This window comes from Branchiostoma floridae, chromosome 7 (genome assembly GCF_000003815.2).
Source record: "Branchiostoma floridae strain S238N-H82 chromosome 7, Bfl_VNyyK, whole genome shotgun sequence".
In the NCBI taxonomy this organism is placed as follows: Eukaryota; Metazoa; Chordata; class Leptocardii; order Amphioxiformes; family Branchiostomatidae; genus Branchiostoma; species Branchiostoma floridae.
The window spans coordinates 10,142,912-10,160,264 of NC_049985.1; the positions used below are offsets into that span (position 1 = coordinate 10,142,912).

The 17,353-nt window shown below is 43.1% G+C and overlaps 3 protein-coding genes and 1 long non-coding RNA gene across 10 annotated transcripts in view; 1 reads left to right on the top strand and 3 right to left on the bottom strand.

Annotated features, from left to right (window-relative positions):
• Positions 1–4,326, bottom strand: part of LOC118418845 (F-BAR and double SH3 domains protein 2-like) — a 32,814-nt gene extending 28,488 nt beyond the window's left edge. For all 7 annotated transcript variants that reach the window (XM_035824928.1, XM_035824934.1, XM_035824929.1 and 4 more), the window contains exons 1-3: positions 4,182–4,326; positions 1,081–1,178; positions 636–681 (exon numbers count right to left, since the gene is read on the bottom strand). In XM_035824928.1, the coding sequence (XP_035680821.1) occupies positions 636–681; positions 1,081–1,178; positions 4,182–4,202 (165 nt within the window). In that variant the 5' untranslated portion in view covers positions 4,203–4,326. The remainder of the gene's footprint in view (positions 1–635; positions 682–1,080; positions 1,179–4,181) is intronic.
• Positions 4,327–5,070: 744 nt separating this feature from the next.
• On the bottom strand, positions 5,071–7,913 carry LOC118418847 (protein MLP1-like). Its single transcript, XM_035824935.1, has 2 exons — positions 5,460–7,913; positions 5,071–5,397 (listed from the first exon to the last, which is right to left on the bottom strand). The coding sequence occupies exon 1, from the start codon at positions 7,789–7,791 to the stop codon at positions 5,596–5,598; it is 2,196 nt and encodes a 731-aa protein (XP_035680828.1). The 5' UTR covers positions 7,792–7,913; the 3' UTR covers positions 5,071–5,397; positions 5,460–5,595.
• Positions 7,914–12,764: 4,851 nt separating this feature from the next.
• Positions 12,765–14,503, top strand: LOC118418859. The gene is made up of 4 exons (XR_004831544.1): positions 12,765–12,890; positions 13,159–13,357; positions 13,576–13,655; positions 13,853–14,503. It is a non-coding gene; the product is annotated as an uncharacterized LOC118418859 (long non-coding RNA).
• A 13-nt stretch (positions 14,504–14,516) lies between these two features.
• On the bottom strand, positions 14,517–16,778 carry LOC118418849. Its single transcript, XM_035824939.1, has one exon. It carries the CDS (start codon positions 16,756–16,758, stop codon positions 15,373–15,375), a length of 1,386 nt encoding a protein of 461 aa, XP_035680832.1. The 5' UTR covers positions 16,759–16,778; the 3' UTR covers positions 14,517–15,372.
• Positions 16,779–17,353: the final 575 nt, after the last annotated feature.

Here is a 17,353-nt window from a genome sequence, read left to right on the forward strand (position 1 = left end):
GTGCAAACATTTCTAAAACAGGCTTTAAATAAGCTGTTCGTGGCTAAATATGGCATTGAGTAATGTGAAGTTAAATGTGTTGAAAGGGGGTGACTATCACATGGTGCCATGTGCCCTATTGGTCAAGTATGCAACTAGGGGCATAGACCTTTCACTATTTGAATTCATACGAGTGCTTTCCAATAATATTTTATTGGGGATTGAATAATACAGGGGCAATGAACTCAAGCCTTCTTAGGACATGGGTGAACTTTTAAAATCTTCCACAAGAAGTCTTATTTTTCATCAGTAGACAAAACTCACTCTGGCCTCAAGCATACAGGAATATATTTGTTTTAAGAATCATTGGCCTCTACTCTTCAGCTAGAGAGTTTTTCAGCTATTGTCATTTTTTGTTCAGACTATATATAGTTACAGGGGTGACTAACCTCTTCCACTTGCCTCAAGTCATTTTGCATACATGCAACAGAAGTCGAAACAAAGCACCTACTAGTACTACACACCTACCCAACCCGTTCTAGTCAAACAAAGCTTAAGCCAACATTAACATAACCCGTGTGACCTTACTGTCTACTTAGCCTGGTTTCCATACCTTTCACACACATTTCTCAAACCATAGAAAATTTGTAACTCACTTGGCCATAGTCTTTCTCTAGAGCTGACAACTTGCTTCCAAATGTCCTAAAGTAGAGAAGAAGAAAAAAACAGTTTTCTAACAAACACAGTACTTGCAGTGAAAGTTTTTAGTGAGAGTGTAACTTAGCTCTCACTAACAGTAGGTAAATATTGACATCAAAGGCCAGCTTTCAAAAACAAAACAACTTTTGTCTGGAAACCATACAGTATACTTAAGTAGGTGCGATGTACAAAGAATATGATCAGGTGTACAATCAAAGTACATTACACCACAAAGTAATTTTCATTGATAGTTAAGTGCATAAAGTGAGCATATTGCTGACATATCTTATACTAAATACATTTCTAATATTCTCATTTTGCCTTGTACCATAATATTAATGCCGTAATCATTAATGACATAGAAGGCTTAAGACACAGAGTACCTTTTTTACATCGTCTTACCTTATGTCTTCAAGAAGGTTACACTCTGTCTCGTGTTTGGCCTGTAGTTTGGAGATGTGTTCAGAGTGTACTGTCTTCAACTGCTGGCTAATCTTAACCTGTGGTCAACACAGTGTTGAACAGAAGATAGGATTTTAGCTACAAAGAAATAGTCTGAGTGATCATGTTGCATGTATATCATAGACAACAGAAGATAGGATTATACATGTAGCTGCAAGGAAATAGAGTGCAAATCGTATACCAAAAACATATATCCATACATTGTAAAGGTAAATCTAACTACGTATACACATACTTCTTAACAGCAAATAGAAAGGTAAAACATTACAGCAAGATTTGGTTGAACACAATATTACTCACAAAGGTGCAGATCTATCTGTTCATTGTTTGAGCAATAACATCATTATTTATCACACTTAATTTTGTATCATTGTTGATGTAAGCAACATTGCCATAAAGGTGAGGCAATATACCTTCTGTCTTACACACAAAAGCCTTGGCTCATTTCTACCTGTATTGTTGTATGAACAGGCACCAGTTAGGTCACCAGATAGCTACTGGCCTATACATTACCACTGAGCCATATCAGTCTGAGCTGCTGTGTCTGGAGTATGCTTCTGAGTCAAGGCTCAAAATACCTGGTGACCTATGTACAGGTGCAGGTTAGGGCAGGTGGAATAGGAGTTGTGTGGATAGGTATTTCTGATAACTGTCTGCACCTGACTCACTCCAACCCAGTACTGCATACATGTATATTGGCAAATGTGATGTTATCGGACAATATTTATCTTGATAGAGAATATCTAGAAAGAGCTCACAATCAAGATAGCCGATTGCAAAGATTGCAAAGATATCTTGGGCTGCCATGCTCTGAAAGCTGTGACAGTTTCAAAAGAATCAATTCAGGAACTTACTCTGAGGACCATGCTTTTACCATGGCACCTAGCACCAGAAAATCATTCTTGTAAGGTTTATAGTTTGATTGGATATTACTATGATTATTAAATAAAGATAGGCCATGATATATTCAAGAAAAGGGTACTAGCAATCATACTGACATTGCAACATAATGTGATGGAAGATAATTTTGTTTCACTGAAACTTATTCTAGTAATATGTTTATGGATCAGCAATCTTATTCACACTGATACATAATAGATTTTTATTGACTTATTGATGACAATTATCTACAAAATTGAATCGACAATGGGGCCTTGAACATACGCTGACAAAACCTTGGTGACATTAACTGCTCATGTTTGATTATATACATAGAGATAATGTAATAGTGCTATCTTTAAATTGACATCAATATCAAATTGAATAAACTGATGTTACAGAAGACTGTGAGCTATCTCACGGAAAATGATGCAACAATGGCAATCAACTGATGATATAATCAAATGCATGTCTGATATTATATTTTGGATAATGATATGATCAGTGTTAGCAGATGGTAGGGTCACACTTCCATGGTATCTATGGCTGTACGATTAGTACAATTATTGAAACTGAGCCTATCCCAGATTGTTAGACTAAAATCATTCAGCAGCTGCAATGCTTCCCAGTACAATCTTGGACAAAGAAATTAACAATATGTACAATTCATGATCATCAATATAGAAAATATGAAGTGCATATTTCAATTTTTAAAAGGGCCAGTCTCAAACTGTTCTCCTATGATAGGCTTTGTGCCAATAAATTACACATAGGACTTTGAGTAAAGAGATAGCTACAGTAATGTACATCATATCTAAATGATAAACTGTTTCTGTTTACAACGTGCTGGTGGGTATGTTCTATACTGTATACACATTGTGGATGCAACATCATGATGCATGTACTGGTATCCTTCTGTTCTCAAAATAGACCTTTGAAGTCCCATTTCCAACCATCAGCATTTACTTCCCAAGAACTCATTTCCTGTTTGAAACTCCTGCTGCCAGTGTGGACCATGCCTGAACAAATCAGTGCCGCCTTTCACCAAGTCAAATGACCTACTAGGAACAAATGACCTCATAGGAACAAGGAAGAGCGATGTCTGAGCAGAACATTTGCATTCATTAATTTGTAATATGGCTATCAGCACTGGCAGGATGTCAGCTCAATGGATGAGAGAGCAATTGATTGCTCTATGTGCTGAAGGAGGGGTTTTGCTAGCAAAGCTGTGATGCAATTTCATGATGCAGACAGCAGCACATTTGTCATAAATAACCACAGAGCAAACAGAATTGAATGCTGTACTGGTTTGCTGCATTGCAACTGAGAAATGCTGACATTTGAAGGTCAAATGGTGAAGGCAATAACAGCTACTAAATGAGCACATCCTTTTTCTGCCACATTTTCAGTGGCACATTGTATCAAGTAGAGATTCTAAAAAATCGTTATTGTTTCTATGGGTCTATGCTCATAAGGAAATTACTAGTAAATGCATTTTGCAAAGGTACAATACATTCCTTTGTCCAGTCTTACATTGAAGCTACTTTTGTCTTTTTGTCATTAATATTTTTAGTTGTCATTGCCAATAAGCATCAGCACCCTTGACACAATTCATATGCAAGGTTGCATCTGTCCGGTCAGGCTCGTCCGGTACCGAATATTAACTCTAGCGGTTCGGGAAAGTAGAGATTGCTGGCAAGCGGAATTGAGCCTCTCTTGGATATTGAGTATTCTCTAAAACATTTATGAGGTCAGTAAGCATAAGTGGTATTCCATGATACTCTGTTCCTACTGACCTTTTCAATTACACGTACAGGAAAAAGTCATTTTCTGTAGCCAACGTATCACTTTCACCATCAGCAGCTACTGTACCGCTAACGTTACCGTAACGGTTTCGTTCACGCATGGCAAAATTGTTTACCACCTGGGGAACTTACACACTTATCTCACCGTTTGCTGACATTTACGTGTTTCAAATCATCAATAGACTAGTTCCTTTTGATCGTGCTCGCGCCTCTCACAGAACAATATTTACTGGGCAGGGCAAGAGAGGTTATGTCCGGAGGACTGAAACGCCCACCGAAATCGCCCGTGAGCTAATCGTGGCTACTTGCCAGCCCTTCCGAACGTCTTTAATTAGCTTGGCGGACGGAAGAACGTACCTTTCTCGGCGGTGGCTGCATGGTTACGCTGCGGGCCGCGACGTCCTAGCAATTTTGTCAGTCCGAGATCGATCCGTGGCACCACCTGTCCGCCATCTTGGGTCACCTTGTGTGAACTCTCGCGAGAATAATACAATTGGGAGATTCGATTTACTTTGGGGGGTATCGTGGCTAAATTTCCTTTCGATGGGACGGCCCACATCATGAAAGGGGGTAGTGGCATATTTTCTCTAAAATAGTACGTTGCAAGTTTTACTACATAGTATGAATACCTTCTGCCTATGCGAAGAGTGAAGTCACCCTACATCTACTTGATGTTATATTTTCAACTAAACTGCTTTAAGCTATTAAAGAAGACCAGGGTGTCCTTCTTGAATGTCAAGTAGATTTGCAAATGAATTGGAAACCACAGTGGTAGAACTGACCTTGACATTTAAGTGGAAGGCCAAATTGGCCAATGAAATTGTTCTTGGATAATTACAGATTGTGTAGCTTCTACTTGAACTGAACTGAACTGAGCTTCTAATGAATCAATGCCCTAGGGACCTCATGATTATAAAGTACCTTAGATATTGATGGTCAGTACAGTATGGTCGGTCAGTAAACGTGCTCGGTACTCACGGAATTCATAGGAATCAGCCTTGACCTTTGTACTTGAATAACGTTTTGTGGAATTATCAAGATAGTTTTCACTTTTACATCAGAATTGCATGTATATCAAATGGAGAACAGATTAATGCTTTATCATACATCCTATAGTACCTTTGGGGCATTGATATAAAAACCAACAGAATAATATCAACCTCCTTCTTTTATTTCAACTTTAATATATCAAACATGAATGTCATAGCTTCAAACTATATCTTTACCTGCCAAACCTCTCTTCAAAATGCCAGACCAGAAATGTTGGTAAATAACAGTAGAAACTGTGGGATCAGAGCCAACAAGGCTGCACACAAGTTCAACAAACATTTTTACATGTATCAGACTGTTTGCTTTACACTTACATGTACATTGTTGATAATACACTTTGTTGATAATACACATTGTTGATAATACACATTGTTGATAATACATATTGTTGATGATACACACTGTAGACAATATACATTGCTGATAATACACATTTAACATTTTAGAACCATTCATCAACAGAAACAGTCAAGGAACGTATCAACCTGGACTGATTTGATGTACTCATCTCAAACAAGTATAATCATCTGGTGTATTTTGCCAGCCAGTAGGTACCCCAAGTATGAGTAATGATGCTGTTTATAAACAAGCAAGTTAACACTTTCCTGATATGAAGCAATACTGGAACTTGGTGGATGTCAGATATGAAGGTTACAGATCTATAGTAAATTAGCAGTCCTCAAATTCTGTGGGATTTGGCACCTTTCAGGGATATCTGACATCAGGGCTGAACTCCAAAACCTTTGGCCAGTTCTTCCCACTCATTCCTATCAGCCTGTCCCTGCTGATTTCCTGTTATCCCTGTCTCCTGGGATAACTGCACAGCACCAGAGGACTGTGGTTTCTGCACAACAGGCACAGCTTCCTGAAGGCTGACAAATTTGTACCGGTACTGGCCTGCAATTTCTCCATTGTTCCCTTGGGAGGTGGGTTGGCAATTATCAGCTACACCACCAGCAGAACTATTGGATGGCAGTTCAGCACCACTGACATCACTGGGCACAACCACAGGCGCTACTGTTGAGCTGCTTTGATCCTTGTCCACTGAAGATCCCTTTTGAATTGTGCCATTCTGTGGGCAAGATGTGGCACTGTCACCATCTTGTGCTTCCTGGAACACTTTATCAATCCTTTCAAACTCTTCATTCAGTTTACTTCCTTGGGTTGGCTTTGTGGATTTCTTGGCTTCAAGGTGATCAGTTTTCTGACATGTTGATGTTGATGTCTGTCTCATCCGTGGTGGACTAGAGCCTTTATCTGACTCCAAAACTGGCCTATGTTTGTCACTGTCAGCTGGTAGTTCCTCTTTGCAATTCTCTTCATCAGTCAGATCAGTCTCCATACACGGTTGTGCATTGCTGTTTCCGACATGTTTCTTGTCCTCCCTTTGTCCTTCAGATGGTTTATCTTGAGCTAGTGAAGTATCCATAGACTCACTGCCATCATCCAATTCCATAGGAGCAATGCTTGTGACAATAGGGAGCGTATGGTTTGATTCAATGTTCTTTGGCTTATCAGTCTTGCTGACAAAACAATCCTGCTGTTGGTCTGTCTGTGCATAACTATCTGTTGAAGAAAATTCAGTTTGAGAATACACTGATGCAGTCTCAGCCTGTATGTATTTTGTTGCAAGTGTCTTGATGTTTGTCAGGGAGTTGATTTCTTCTGTCATCTTGATGTTTTTCTTGGCCCATGACGTGTTGAGCTCCTCAAGGTTGTTATGGGCCTTTTCCAAGTTCTCGTAGTCGTCCTGTAATGTCTTCAGTCTGCTTTGTAACGAAGCTTCCTCTTTCCCCCACTTTTCAAAAGCATCCTTGTGGACATCTTTTATGTTTTGTAACTCCTGTGCCTGCTTATCAAATGATTTTTTTAGCCCTTCATAGTCAGTTTTGAGATTCTGTAGCTCTAACTCCACCACCACAAGCTTCTGTTTGAGAAGGCTGCATGTCTCAACATGCCTGTCTACCAAGCCCTGGCACTCTTGAAGGGAAGACACGGCCTCTGTCTTCTCCTTTCTTATTTCCTCTAGCTGTAGCTGAAGCTGCTTACTCAAGTCTTGTTGTATGCTAAGTTCCTGTTGCAGCATGTGAAGGCTATTCAGCTCATCACTTGAAGTGACATCTGAGTTGTTCAGTCTGCAGTGCCCTTGGACTTTCAAAAGTTGCACTTCTTTCTTCTGAGCCTCCAGTGCTGTGTCACTTATCTTGAGTAGACAGGTCTGGTGATTGTTTACAGAGTTCAGCTTCTTGTTTATCCTGATTGCTTCTTTCACTGACTTCTCCAGCCTGTCATGTGTCTCTGTGAGCTGCCTGCACTGAAGAAACAGAGAGCTGCACTTCTGTTCCATCTCTGTCACCTGGGACAGGTGTGAGTCTTTAGCACAGGCCTGGAGTTTCAGCTGCCTCTCCTGTTCCTTTACCTTCTGCTCAAGACTGTACTTGCACATGTGTAAGGTCTGGACCTCTTCCTTCAATGCTTTCATCTCCCTCTCACTGGTCTCAAGATCCAGGCCACTCTTCTTCTTGCTATCTTCTGCCTGTTGTATTTGCTCTTTATACTGTCTGTGTAGATCTGTAATCTCTTGGCTATGTTTCTTCTCTGATTCCGCAGTAGCTCCAGCCTCTTCCTCTCTTGTCCTTTCCAGCTGATGTTTTTCTTTAACAAGTTGGTTGATTCTCTCTTCATTCTCAGCATCGGTCACCCTGCGAATCCGGAGTTCTTCAATAACCTCAAACAAGTTGTCTCGGAACTTCAGACAGTCTGCCTGGCTCAAGGCTCCATTGTCAAATGCTTTCGGCTGCAGTTCGCCATCTTCTGCTTTTGAATCCCCTTCTTCTACATCAACATCACAACTGTTCTTCGGTGAGCCATGTTCAATTACCCCTTTCTGAACATTCTCTTGATCACACTGCATCATTCTGGACCGAAATAATCAAAGACTCGACAAAATATTTGCTACTAATGATATTTCCTTTCTGACCTTGCAGCGTTCGGCTGGAACTGGAATATGCATGCGAAGTCTCGGGACGTCCGAACTCTCGTTACGTCTCGCGAGAACAAGCAAAGGTGGGACGTATAGGGACGTCTGATCATGACGTCTTGGGACGTCCGAAGTCAGTTATGGGCAAAACATTACGGGCTGACAGTTACGTAATGCAGATCATATTCAGAGGTCTGGAGAGCATGTCTCTATATCAGAGGACATTGCCCCGTCGACCGGAAAGCACATACGAACTCGAATTCAACATTAACGTTAACGAACGACTTCTTTTGCCACTGGAAACACGGATAACCGTTACATCCACTACACTCCATTGGGTCCAGCAAAGTAGCATTTGTTATGTCTAGCGAAGTTTGAAGCACCCGCTTGGTTTAGCAACTGAGTTGCCCTGAAAACATCTGGTTGAGCCGATCGACATGCATTTGCAGTTACTTGTGCAGTGGCGACCTCTCGCGGCAGAGTGAAAAATGCAGTTTATGGGTTCTGGTAAATTTTTGCTTTCTGCTATTTCAGGTTTGATGAATGTTACGCCTGTTCTGCTATTTTTATATATTGTGAACAATTGGCCTTCTTTGTGTGAACATCGCCCCTCATCTATGTCGAAAATATGCATGATGAAGGAAGTGTATGTGCAGCTATAGGGTCTGTTTTGGGTTTAGTGAGTGTCATATTGCTGTAAAAACACACGTTGCGTATTTCACCACTGGTGAAATTATGCAAAAAGTCGGCTGATTATTTATTCATTGATGCATAATCTATTGGAAAACAGTCTTTTCTGAAGTTTAGGACTTAATATACGAAGATGTTGAGAGGCGCCCCCTTCTCGGCTTCATCGAACTGCCAGAAATTGAAATTAAAAATAAACTAGGACGAGACAGACCTTTTGCTATCTTTGTAATTAATTCTTTTGGAGGATCAAAATGACGTCTCATGTTCCCTTTGGCAACCCTTACGTCTCTTGCCCGTGAAGATATTTCTGCTTATGGTGCGAGTCCGTCATCCTCCCACACAGGGTTGGCTATCGCGACAATGCCTTACGATCGGATGGAGTCCGTGAGAAGAAAGGGTTACAGTCTCGCATATTCGAAGCAATGAATGACAATGGTCTGAGGAAGACGAACAAAGGCATGCCCTACACAGCTCAAAATGACTACTGGTCTGTGATTGATCACTCATCGTGCAATAAAGGTCTTCATTCATTCATCCACAAGCATCATTGGCTGTAGTTTACGAGTGGTGTGCGATTGGACTAACAAGTCAGTAGTCTTCTATAGTGTTTGCCTTTTAGTAGTAAAATCATTCTTTATTCATAGTAAAGAAAGGTACACAGAGCCCAGGACACGATGGTCATTGCTGGCCATACATGCAGGGGGACATAAGACATAGGACATAACATAAATAGTATTGCACATTGTGGGTATTGCTTATCATTACTTTAAAAACATTGTATTCAGTTTAGTTCGGTTTTAATTTGTCTAAATTTGACTTAAAATCACAACATTTCAGTCGTCAATAATGTCATATAAATGCTCTACATTTCTCAGCCTTGTGGGTTTCTACAATAGCGTTTCTGACTCCCAATACGGTTCGTGGCGTGAGTTCCAAATAGCGTATGACGACAACAAGGCAATGCGGCTTATATCAGTAAACAGAGTCTTCGGTGGTTTAACTTTAACTATTTTGAACAGTGTTCTAAGCCTGGTCTTGTTCTCTGGCGTGACGAGTCCCCTTGATCCGACCTCAAAGCAGGTTAGTGTAGCGGAAATGCCTGCAGTTTTTAAATCTGCTGCTAGGGCGCTGTATTTATTCACCTTTCGGTCATGACTTGCTTTGATGTTCTTTTCAAACGGTACAGTCAGTTCGTAGGTGTGGAGGGTCTTCTGTTCTGGCAAATAGATGACCAGGTCTGGTTTCTGGGTAGTGGGTATTGTATGGACCGGGATAGTACCTCCGTTACTTGTGTAACCTTGTATGTCCGCATAGATGGTGGCGTTGATCCGAGAGGGGTCAATGGACTCTTTGATGGTGTCTGTTATGTGCTTTAATACCGAGTTGTGTCTGAATGTGTATCGTCCTTGTTGGAGAGCGACACCACAGTGGTTCAGAACGTGGTGGAGTGTTTCCCGATTGCCACACAGTTTACATTTGTCAGTGTTACGTTTTCCCCAAGTGGTCAGGTTACAGAGTGTTGGGAGGGCGTCGATGGAGGCACGCACAGCGAAACTGAGGATACCCCTCGGCAGGTTGTACATAGCGGACCGCCATGTCAGGTCACATTTTTCTTCCTCAAGCAGTTGTAGCATCTGCCCTTGCTGTAGAAGGTTTTCCTGATGTTCACTCCAGACGTCGTGACGCATATCGGTGACTTGTTGTTTGACATGTTTACGTACTGATGTCCATTCTGACTCCTTTGCTGCATGGATGGCTTGTTGGTGGATGGTGTGACACTTTCCAATACCCCGTTTCTGCATTTTCCTTGTCCACTGCGATTCGCGGTCCAGTTTGGCTTGCAAAGCGTGTTTTACCTTCTCATCGGCTTTGAGTACTGACCTACTGTAGGCCAGAGCGTGGGCTTCTAGGTACAAGTCTGAGATGCTTTTGAAGTTGAGACCCCTTGTGTTGTACAGGATGGCATTTGTGGCACTAGGTTGCATTCTGAGCCATGTTTTGATCGCCTTTGTGTGGATGGAATCAAGTTTTTGTAGCTGGGTGTCTGTCAGGTCGTGCACCATCAGCATGTACCTCCAAGATGGGAAGGCATACTCCATGTATACCCTGAGCTTGTATTCGTTCCTTATCGCTGATTTGTTTATATTTTCAATAGTTGTTTCTATTGCCTTTGCTAGAATGTCATAGGTTTCTTTTGTTTTACTCAGGAAGGTTATGTAGCCACCTAAGAACTTCTCCGGTGCATCTTTGGTTGTTTTTACAGGGTCCCCGTCAATCGTAAAGCTGATGTCCGATGGCTTCCCACTCACAATGGACATAGATTTGCACTTACGCGGTTTCAGTTGTAGGTTCATCGACTTTGTGTTAGAAGAGATTTGTGTTATGAGCTTCTGATGCTGTCTTTTGTTTGTGGTTATGAGGCAAAAGTCGTCTGCGAATGGGAGTGTGATGTAGTACTTGTCATTAAGGTTGTAGCCGTGTTGCTGCTCTACTCCCTTGAGATGCTGTAGGATAGGCTGGAACACTGTTAGGAAGATGATGGGTGACAAGTTGTCTCCTTGGAACACTCCTCTTCCAAACGGGAAGGGATCACTTTCCCAGCCTGGGCCCTTCACTTTCCCTTTCAGGCGAGAGTACAGGTTTTTGATGTACTTACATTGTATCTATTTAGAAGTGCTATGCAATATAAACTTTGTCTTGCCTTTTTCTAGCTTTGGTACCACTCTCTCTCTGGCTTATTCCTTTCGCTTGTTATCATTATTCAGTAAGAAAAAGAATGAGTCAGCGGCAACTACAGAAGATGTAGTACCCATCCTAGGCATGGAACCAAACAGAGTCTTAGGCTGATTTTCAGCTGCAGTTTGGCTGCAGTTTGTTGAAAACAGATACTAACGTTAGTAGCTACATCAAAAGTTACGGGCATATCACTGCTCGACTGGCCAATCCGCATGCCTTATTAAAACTGCCTGAGAGTCCAGACATTTATCGTTGCCGTAGAAAAACTGCTCTTTAGATTCCTTGCTTCCCGACCATAACCTAAAATCTTGCATTCAGTTCAGTTTTTCCGCGACACCGTCATAACGCCGATAAGTTGCAGTACTGTTATAAATCACAATCACAGGTGGGCCACTGTGGGCCGGATTACTTCCTTGCAATCTCATCAGCAGAGGTAGCCAATGGTCGAAGTGCATTTTTATGACCAATGATAGGCCAGGATTCTCTTCACGGACCAATCGCAAAGCAACTATGCATCAGCCCTGACACCTGCTGTTAATTGATTGCTTGACCAATGGCAGATCAGTTGTAATTTTTGCACCTGCGTTGGGAACACCTTTGTCTGTCTCACAAGGCTTTTGTCTTGTCATTGACGGTCGATTATTCAACCAAGCAAGACCGTAGACGTGTTTTCCTGCGGGCTCGCACCATAAGCCGGAATGTCTGTCACCGACAATTGAAGCGAGGAGCTGGGGAAGGGAGAAGGAGAAATCCACATTGTGTTCTTCACGACAATGTCCAGAGAGATGCTGCGTTCTAAACGTGAGACCAACAGCTGGCTCCGCTTATATTAGCATTTGCTGTGTTGGTAGAATCTATCAACGGATTGCTGTTTAATTCGAGCTGTCCAATTCTGAGATGTCCAATTCTGATTGTATGTAACATCCCCATTTCCCGTTGCCGGCGTTGGAAATTTGTTGCGTAGAATTAGTCTACGTATAGGTTGGTAAAGTTGGCTAGTTGATAGTATCTTAGCACAGGTGTCTATATCGTATTGTATGTCACGTTCCCAGTGCTGTTGTACAACCGTTGAGCCTTTTGTGTTGTTGTTGCAGTGGTGAGGCAAATGATGCACGTTGGTATCTTTTTCCGATCCCGCAACGTCAATGAAATGTCTGGGCTCGGGCCATGGAGGCAAGGGCTACTGAATTTGATGCGCCAAGCGTCACCGTTCTTCACGACAATGTCCGCGGTCCGGGAAGATGTCAAGAGAATCTCTGGGCTCCTCTACTGTTAAAGGAGGCCCGCAACGTTGTAACAAATGGTGACTCTGCTCTCTGCTCAGCATTAGTGTTGTGTTGTAGTTCCTTTAATTTTTTGGTCAGAAATATCCAGTTCTAATTGTATGTCACATTAACTACCACTTGCTGTTTTACGACCTGTTTGGTGCAGCGTGGTGAGGCAGCTGATGCCTACCAGAGGCCTCTACCGGAACGTCTACGCTGAAACCTTCCGAAGGGATGTGCCGGGCGTCACCATAACGGGAGCTTCACAAGGTCCGGGGAAAAGTCTAGGGAAAGTCCCGCAGTGGTCAAAACGGCAAACCGGCGGCAAGACCTTTCCCAGACAAGGTATATTCCATTCTGATAGCAGGCTTTGGGTGGCAGTAATGGCTGTGTTGATTACCAACACAGCTCAGATTTTAAATTTCACTTCAGTCTGGCGTTGGCAAGTGCCGTTGGCAAGTGCTAAGTTCACAGTTTCAATTTATTGACTTGAACAATGTTTAGTACAAAGTCTTTCTTGTTATGAGTTGGGCAGCCGTTCAGACTTTGTGTTTCTTACAACAGTCGTAAGACAGCTGATACATGTCTGTTTCTTCTATCGTATTTTCTACAGTAATGTCTGGATGTGCTAAGGGAAAGGTGGGCAGGGGAAGTGCCGGGCGCCACCGTCACTGACTGCTTCACATCCAGGAGACGGTACTAGTGGTCCTGCCGGAAGGCGTCTTGGTGCCTCTTGAAGTGGGTTTCCTTGGAAGTCTTGATCAGTTTCTAGAGAATGTTAATCATCTCTGCAATGACCCAATGGACATAAGGTATTTCCCAGACATTTGACAAGGTATTGTACCGTACTGTGAAAGTAGCCACCTCTAGAATATTCAAGCATCGTCTGTTTCACGGCGTGTTAATTTTTTTTTACTACTCTGCAACCACAGATTTTGTTCGGTAATCAGGTAAACTATATGTGTATATAAAGCTCTGGTCATTGGAATTAAATGTTCTAATACAAGTTATCTTTCTTTGTGCAACATAGGACGCGTGAAAGGAAGACATTCCGAAACTGTATTTCTACAATCTCTACAACGACTTGATGTCTGTATCATTTGTGACAAGGTGAGCATTGTTTGTATTGTTTTGTAAAAGCAGGTTGTTTGCTGGCATTGTTATCCATATGTATATCCAAGGCTTAATATATTGGTACTTGACATACTTGACATGACATTGTACATGTATTTTTTTAAGTTTTGGCTATGCACATCTGTTATATTCACGTTCCGCTGCTCAGCCGTTGAGCCTCTTGTTTATTGCAGTTGATACTTACGTACAGCCTGGTCCTGTTGAAATGGAGGAATCAACTGGAAGACAAGGACTAACAGGTTCAACTGATCATGACATCAAGTAACTGACTGATGAGGGTGGTCCAGTGTCAAGTCTGCAGCCAGAAAGACGGGTGGTCGTCTGTCAGAGGATCTGGTGTTAGGCAAGCCAAGAATGATAAGTTTTGCATGTTTCATGAGAAGGCGATCGAAAGCTTTCTTGAACTCATAAGTAGTACGTGTCGACTGTCTGGACAGTTCTTTCGTACTTGTAATGTAACTGTATACTTAAGACTGTTTAGAGAGTGGTAGTAGATTGAGAGCGTAAAAAATTATGCAGAATTGGGCTGGGTCTTTGGCATGATGGAAAGTTGCTGATTTGTGATTTTTCTTCATTTCTTAAATATCTTAAACTGAATGTGCGATCTGTCTGCCTGAGGTATTGTCGGCAGGGAAACTTACAATCTCTTGGTCGGTGGTAAGGTGCTTGAGTATGTTTTGTTGATATCCTGAGTGATGATGTTGGTGGAGGGTTGGGGCGTTTTGTGAGTGGCGGCTTCTTTGACAGACAGGGCTTTGGTCGGTTTCTGCAGTGTACAGGCCCGATGTTTGGCTGCTTCGGTTTCTGTGATTATGTTAATGGCCGGGATTGTACTAAATCCCTTCTTACCTCGCTCTCTGTTCGAGTTTAGATATGGGCGTTATATCGGGTGGCTCAAGGCCAAGGGCCCGAACAGAGGCAAGATAATCAGGACGCTGCGCGGAGATGCCTTAGTTCTTCCTTCCTTTTTTTTTTTTTTTTTTTTTTTTTTAAATTTCATTCCCAATGGCTCCTATCACTTACCAGCCTGGGAGGTGCGCGCTTGTTCATCCCTTCCACTCCTACCCCGCGACACGGAGTGAGATCACATGTGGGGTTTGTTGTATCTAACTCGCTCATCGCGCGAGGCATGACGGGATAGTACTAAATCCCTTCTTACCTCGCTCTCTGTTCGAGTTTAGATATGGGCGTTATATCGGGTGCTCCTGCCTTCCCCCCTTTACACACAGCTTTTATCCTTCCCCTTCTTCTCACTATCTTCCAATACTTACAAAAATCCAACCTACCCCTACTTGGTTTCCCTCACCTCTCGATTTTCCCTTTGCCTGATGAAATCACACAAACACTTCACGTTCTCTCATATTCACTCCCTTTATTCCTTGCTCGGCCCATGTCGTCTTATCTATCTTGGCTGATAGCAAGCGATACTTCCAGATTATCCATGTTCAACTCATCCCACCGCCTAGCTCCCCCTGGCGACTCACAATGCTACTACATATTTAGGGAATAACAGTCCGATCTCTTCCCACGCCGTATACATCTGGTCAAATACAGATATTGTCAATGGGTATTCGCCACCTCACAAATGTTCCTATTACTATTCTGCTAGATACCACACTTACCCCGGTAGTCTGACTAGAGAAAAGGGCATGTTATTTGCTAAACATTGTAATACCGTCGTGGGGAAATTAAACTAAAGCACTGGCTTGTAGTCTGTACTGTTCTTACACTGATACACTGTTGCCGCATCTGTGATCCGTTTCTTAGGGTTGTCTTTTCGGGCTCCCGGTGTCACTTGTTCGCGTAGGATGGCCGCAGGGGACTCATCGTGGCACACCTTCCTGAGTTGCATATATCGCTGAGCTGTCGCTTTCTCCCGCCATCCCACGTGTGCCATGAGGGCTGACTGGCTCGCGCCCCCCATTGCTATGGTGATAGCACTGGCTGTACGCAGACCGTGAAGGGTGTCTCCTTCGTACCTGTTTATTTTGATCAAATACTCCTTGAAACGGCTCTGGGCTGCGTCGTAAGAAAAGGGCTCGTTGACCACCTCTTTCGATTTATTCATTGCTCGGAAAAGATAACCTTTCGAGAGGTTAATACCGAGAGCCGTGGCCATTGTGAAGTATGCCTGTAAACCTCGAACTGGGCAGATGGCGCTGTTTTCGTTAGCTAGAATTGGGAACGTGTTTGCTGTTCCGTCTCGCAATGTCTTGCCAAAAGTATGGTTAAATAGGATGCCCTCACCCTCCGGTAGCCACGCCAGTTCTTCTGATTTACACCTGCCTAGGTCTGCTGCTCTGTCCGCTCCGAAGAACATGGCCTTGAAAAACGCTTGATCCCGAGCCAAAGTGAAAAGCTTACTTTCTTTAGTCTTTGGGTCTCTCAATTTCACGGCGATATGCGTACACAACGCCTCCAACTTGTCATGGAAGACTGGTTGAGCTTGTGTAGGTTGAATCAAGGCGTTAGCCTGCTCTGCCTTTGTTATCCTAAGGTATTCTGCTACCCTAGGTGCGACTGCTGGGTTTCCCGCACATATCGCGTCGTTCCATTCGCCGCCCCTTCCCGATTTCGTGAAAATCGATCGTAGTTGTCCGATAACGGAGTCTACCGTCCCGGCTGCCAGTCTCTTTGGGCAGCCACACCCCGACTTTCGTTTTTCCCCAAAGTTCTTACCACCCGTCTTATGTACTATAGTTTTCCCCCCTTCGTCTTTCCAGACTAAGAAACTGCAAACGTCTTTTGGCGAGGCTGTGGTGAGGTCCTTGGGGGGAGATCTATTACCTAAGAAGTTTCTTAACTCGTTTTCAAGTGCAGCTTTCTTTTTTCCATAGTCTGAGCTTACGGCTAGTTTGTTTATTTCTTCTAACCGTGCCTGAATCTTGTCGTCGTCCACATCCAACTTTTCCCTTGGTGGTGGGAAGGGTTGCCTTTCGTATCCGCACATTTGACACAGCCTGAAGTCGTGATCGTTGGGGCGATGGCACTCTGGGCATGCCACTGATGGCGTCCATTGTCGTGGAATCAGGGGTAGTGGCTGTATGCGGGCGAGAGGGTGGTGTTTAATCTTTGACATCGTAATAACGTATGTTCTACTGTTCTTCTATGGTAAGGTACCGGGGTGTAACCTTATTCTTGTTCCAACCTGAACGCCCACAGTTCGTACTGGAATGCCTTTCCAGGTCTCAGACCTTGCTTGGATGGAAACCATAGAGCTGAACTATTTCCTGCTTCTGTTAATTTGATGCTTGTTTTCGCCACCCGTAACAGTGTCGGCCACCACAGGGGTCTCGGGCACAACTTGGGGACAATTACCGTCACGTCTGCTTTCCATTGTATCAGGAAATTGATGACTGCCCCTGTCATGTTGATGGGTGGGAAAACATACGCATTCTCTCTCTCCCCCCCCCGGGGAAGTTGTGGGATTGTGCCTGAATACGTCTACACCTGCTGACTCCGGCGTTGGATAAGGGGTATAATGCTTTAGCGGGTTACCCGAATTGTCTCTCTGTACGTTAGAATCCAACGCCATCAAGTCTACTGAATGTCCCCGCTGACCCCCAAATGCTGATTGCACACGTTGCCAAAGATGAGGTGCCAACATGCAGTCCGTTTTGGACAGCTGTCTGGATGGTTGATCTGCCTCGTTATCTTTTGTTTTGACGTGTGAC

Coding starts and splice junctions, on each gene's coding strand:
- LOC118418847 (XM_035824935.1), bottom strand. CDS start 7,791: ATGATGCAGTGTGATCAAGAGAATGTTCAGAAAGGGGTAATTGAACAT.
- LOC118418849 (XM_035824939.1), bottom strand. CDS start 16,758: ATGTCAAAGATTAAACACCACCCTCTCGCCCGCATACAGCCACTACCC.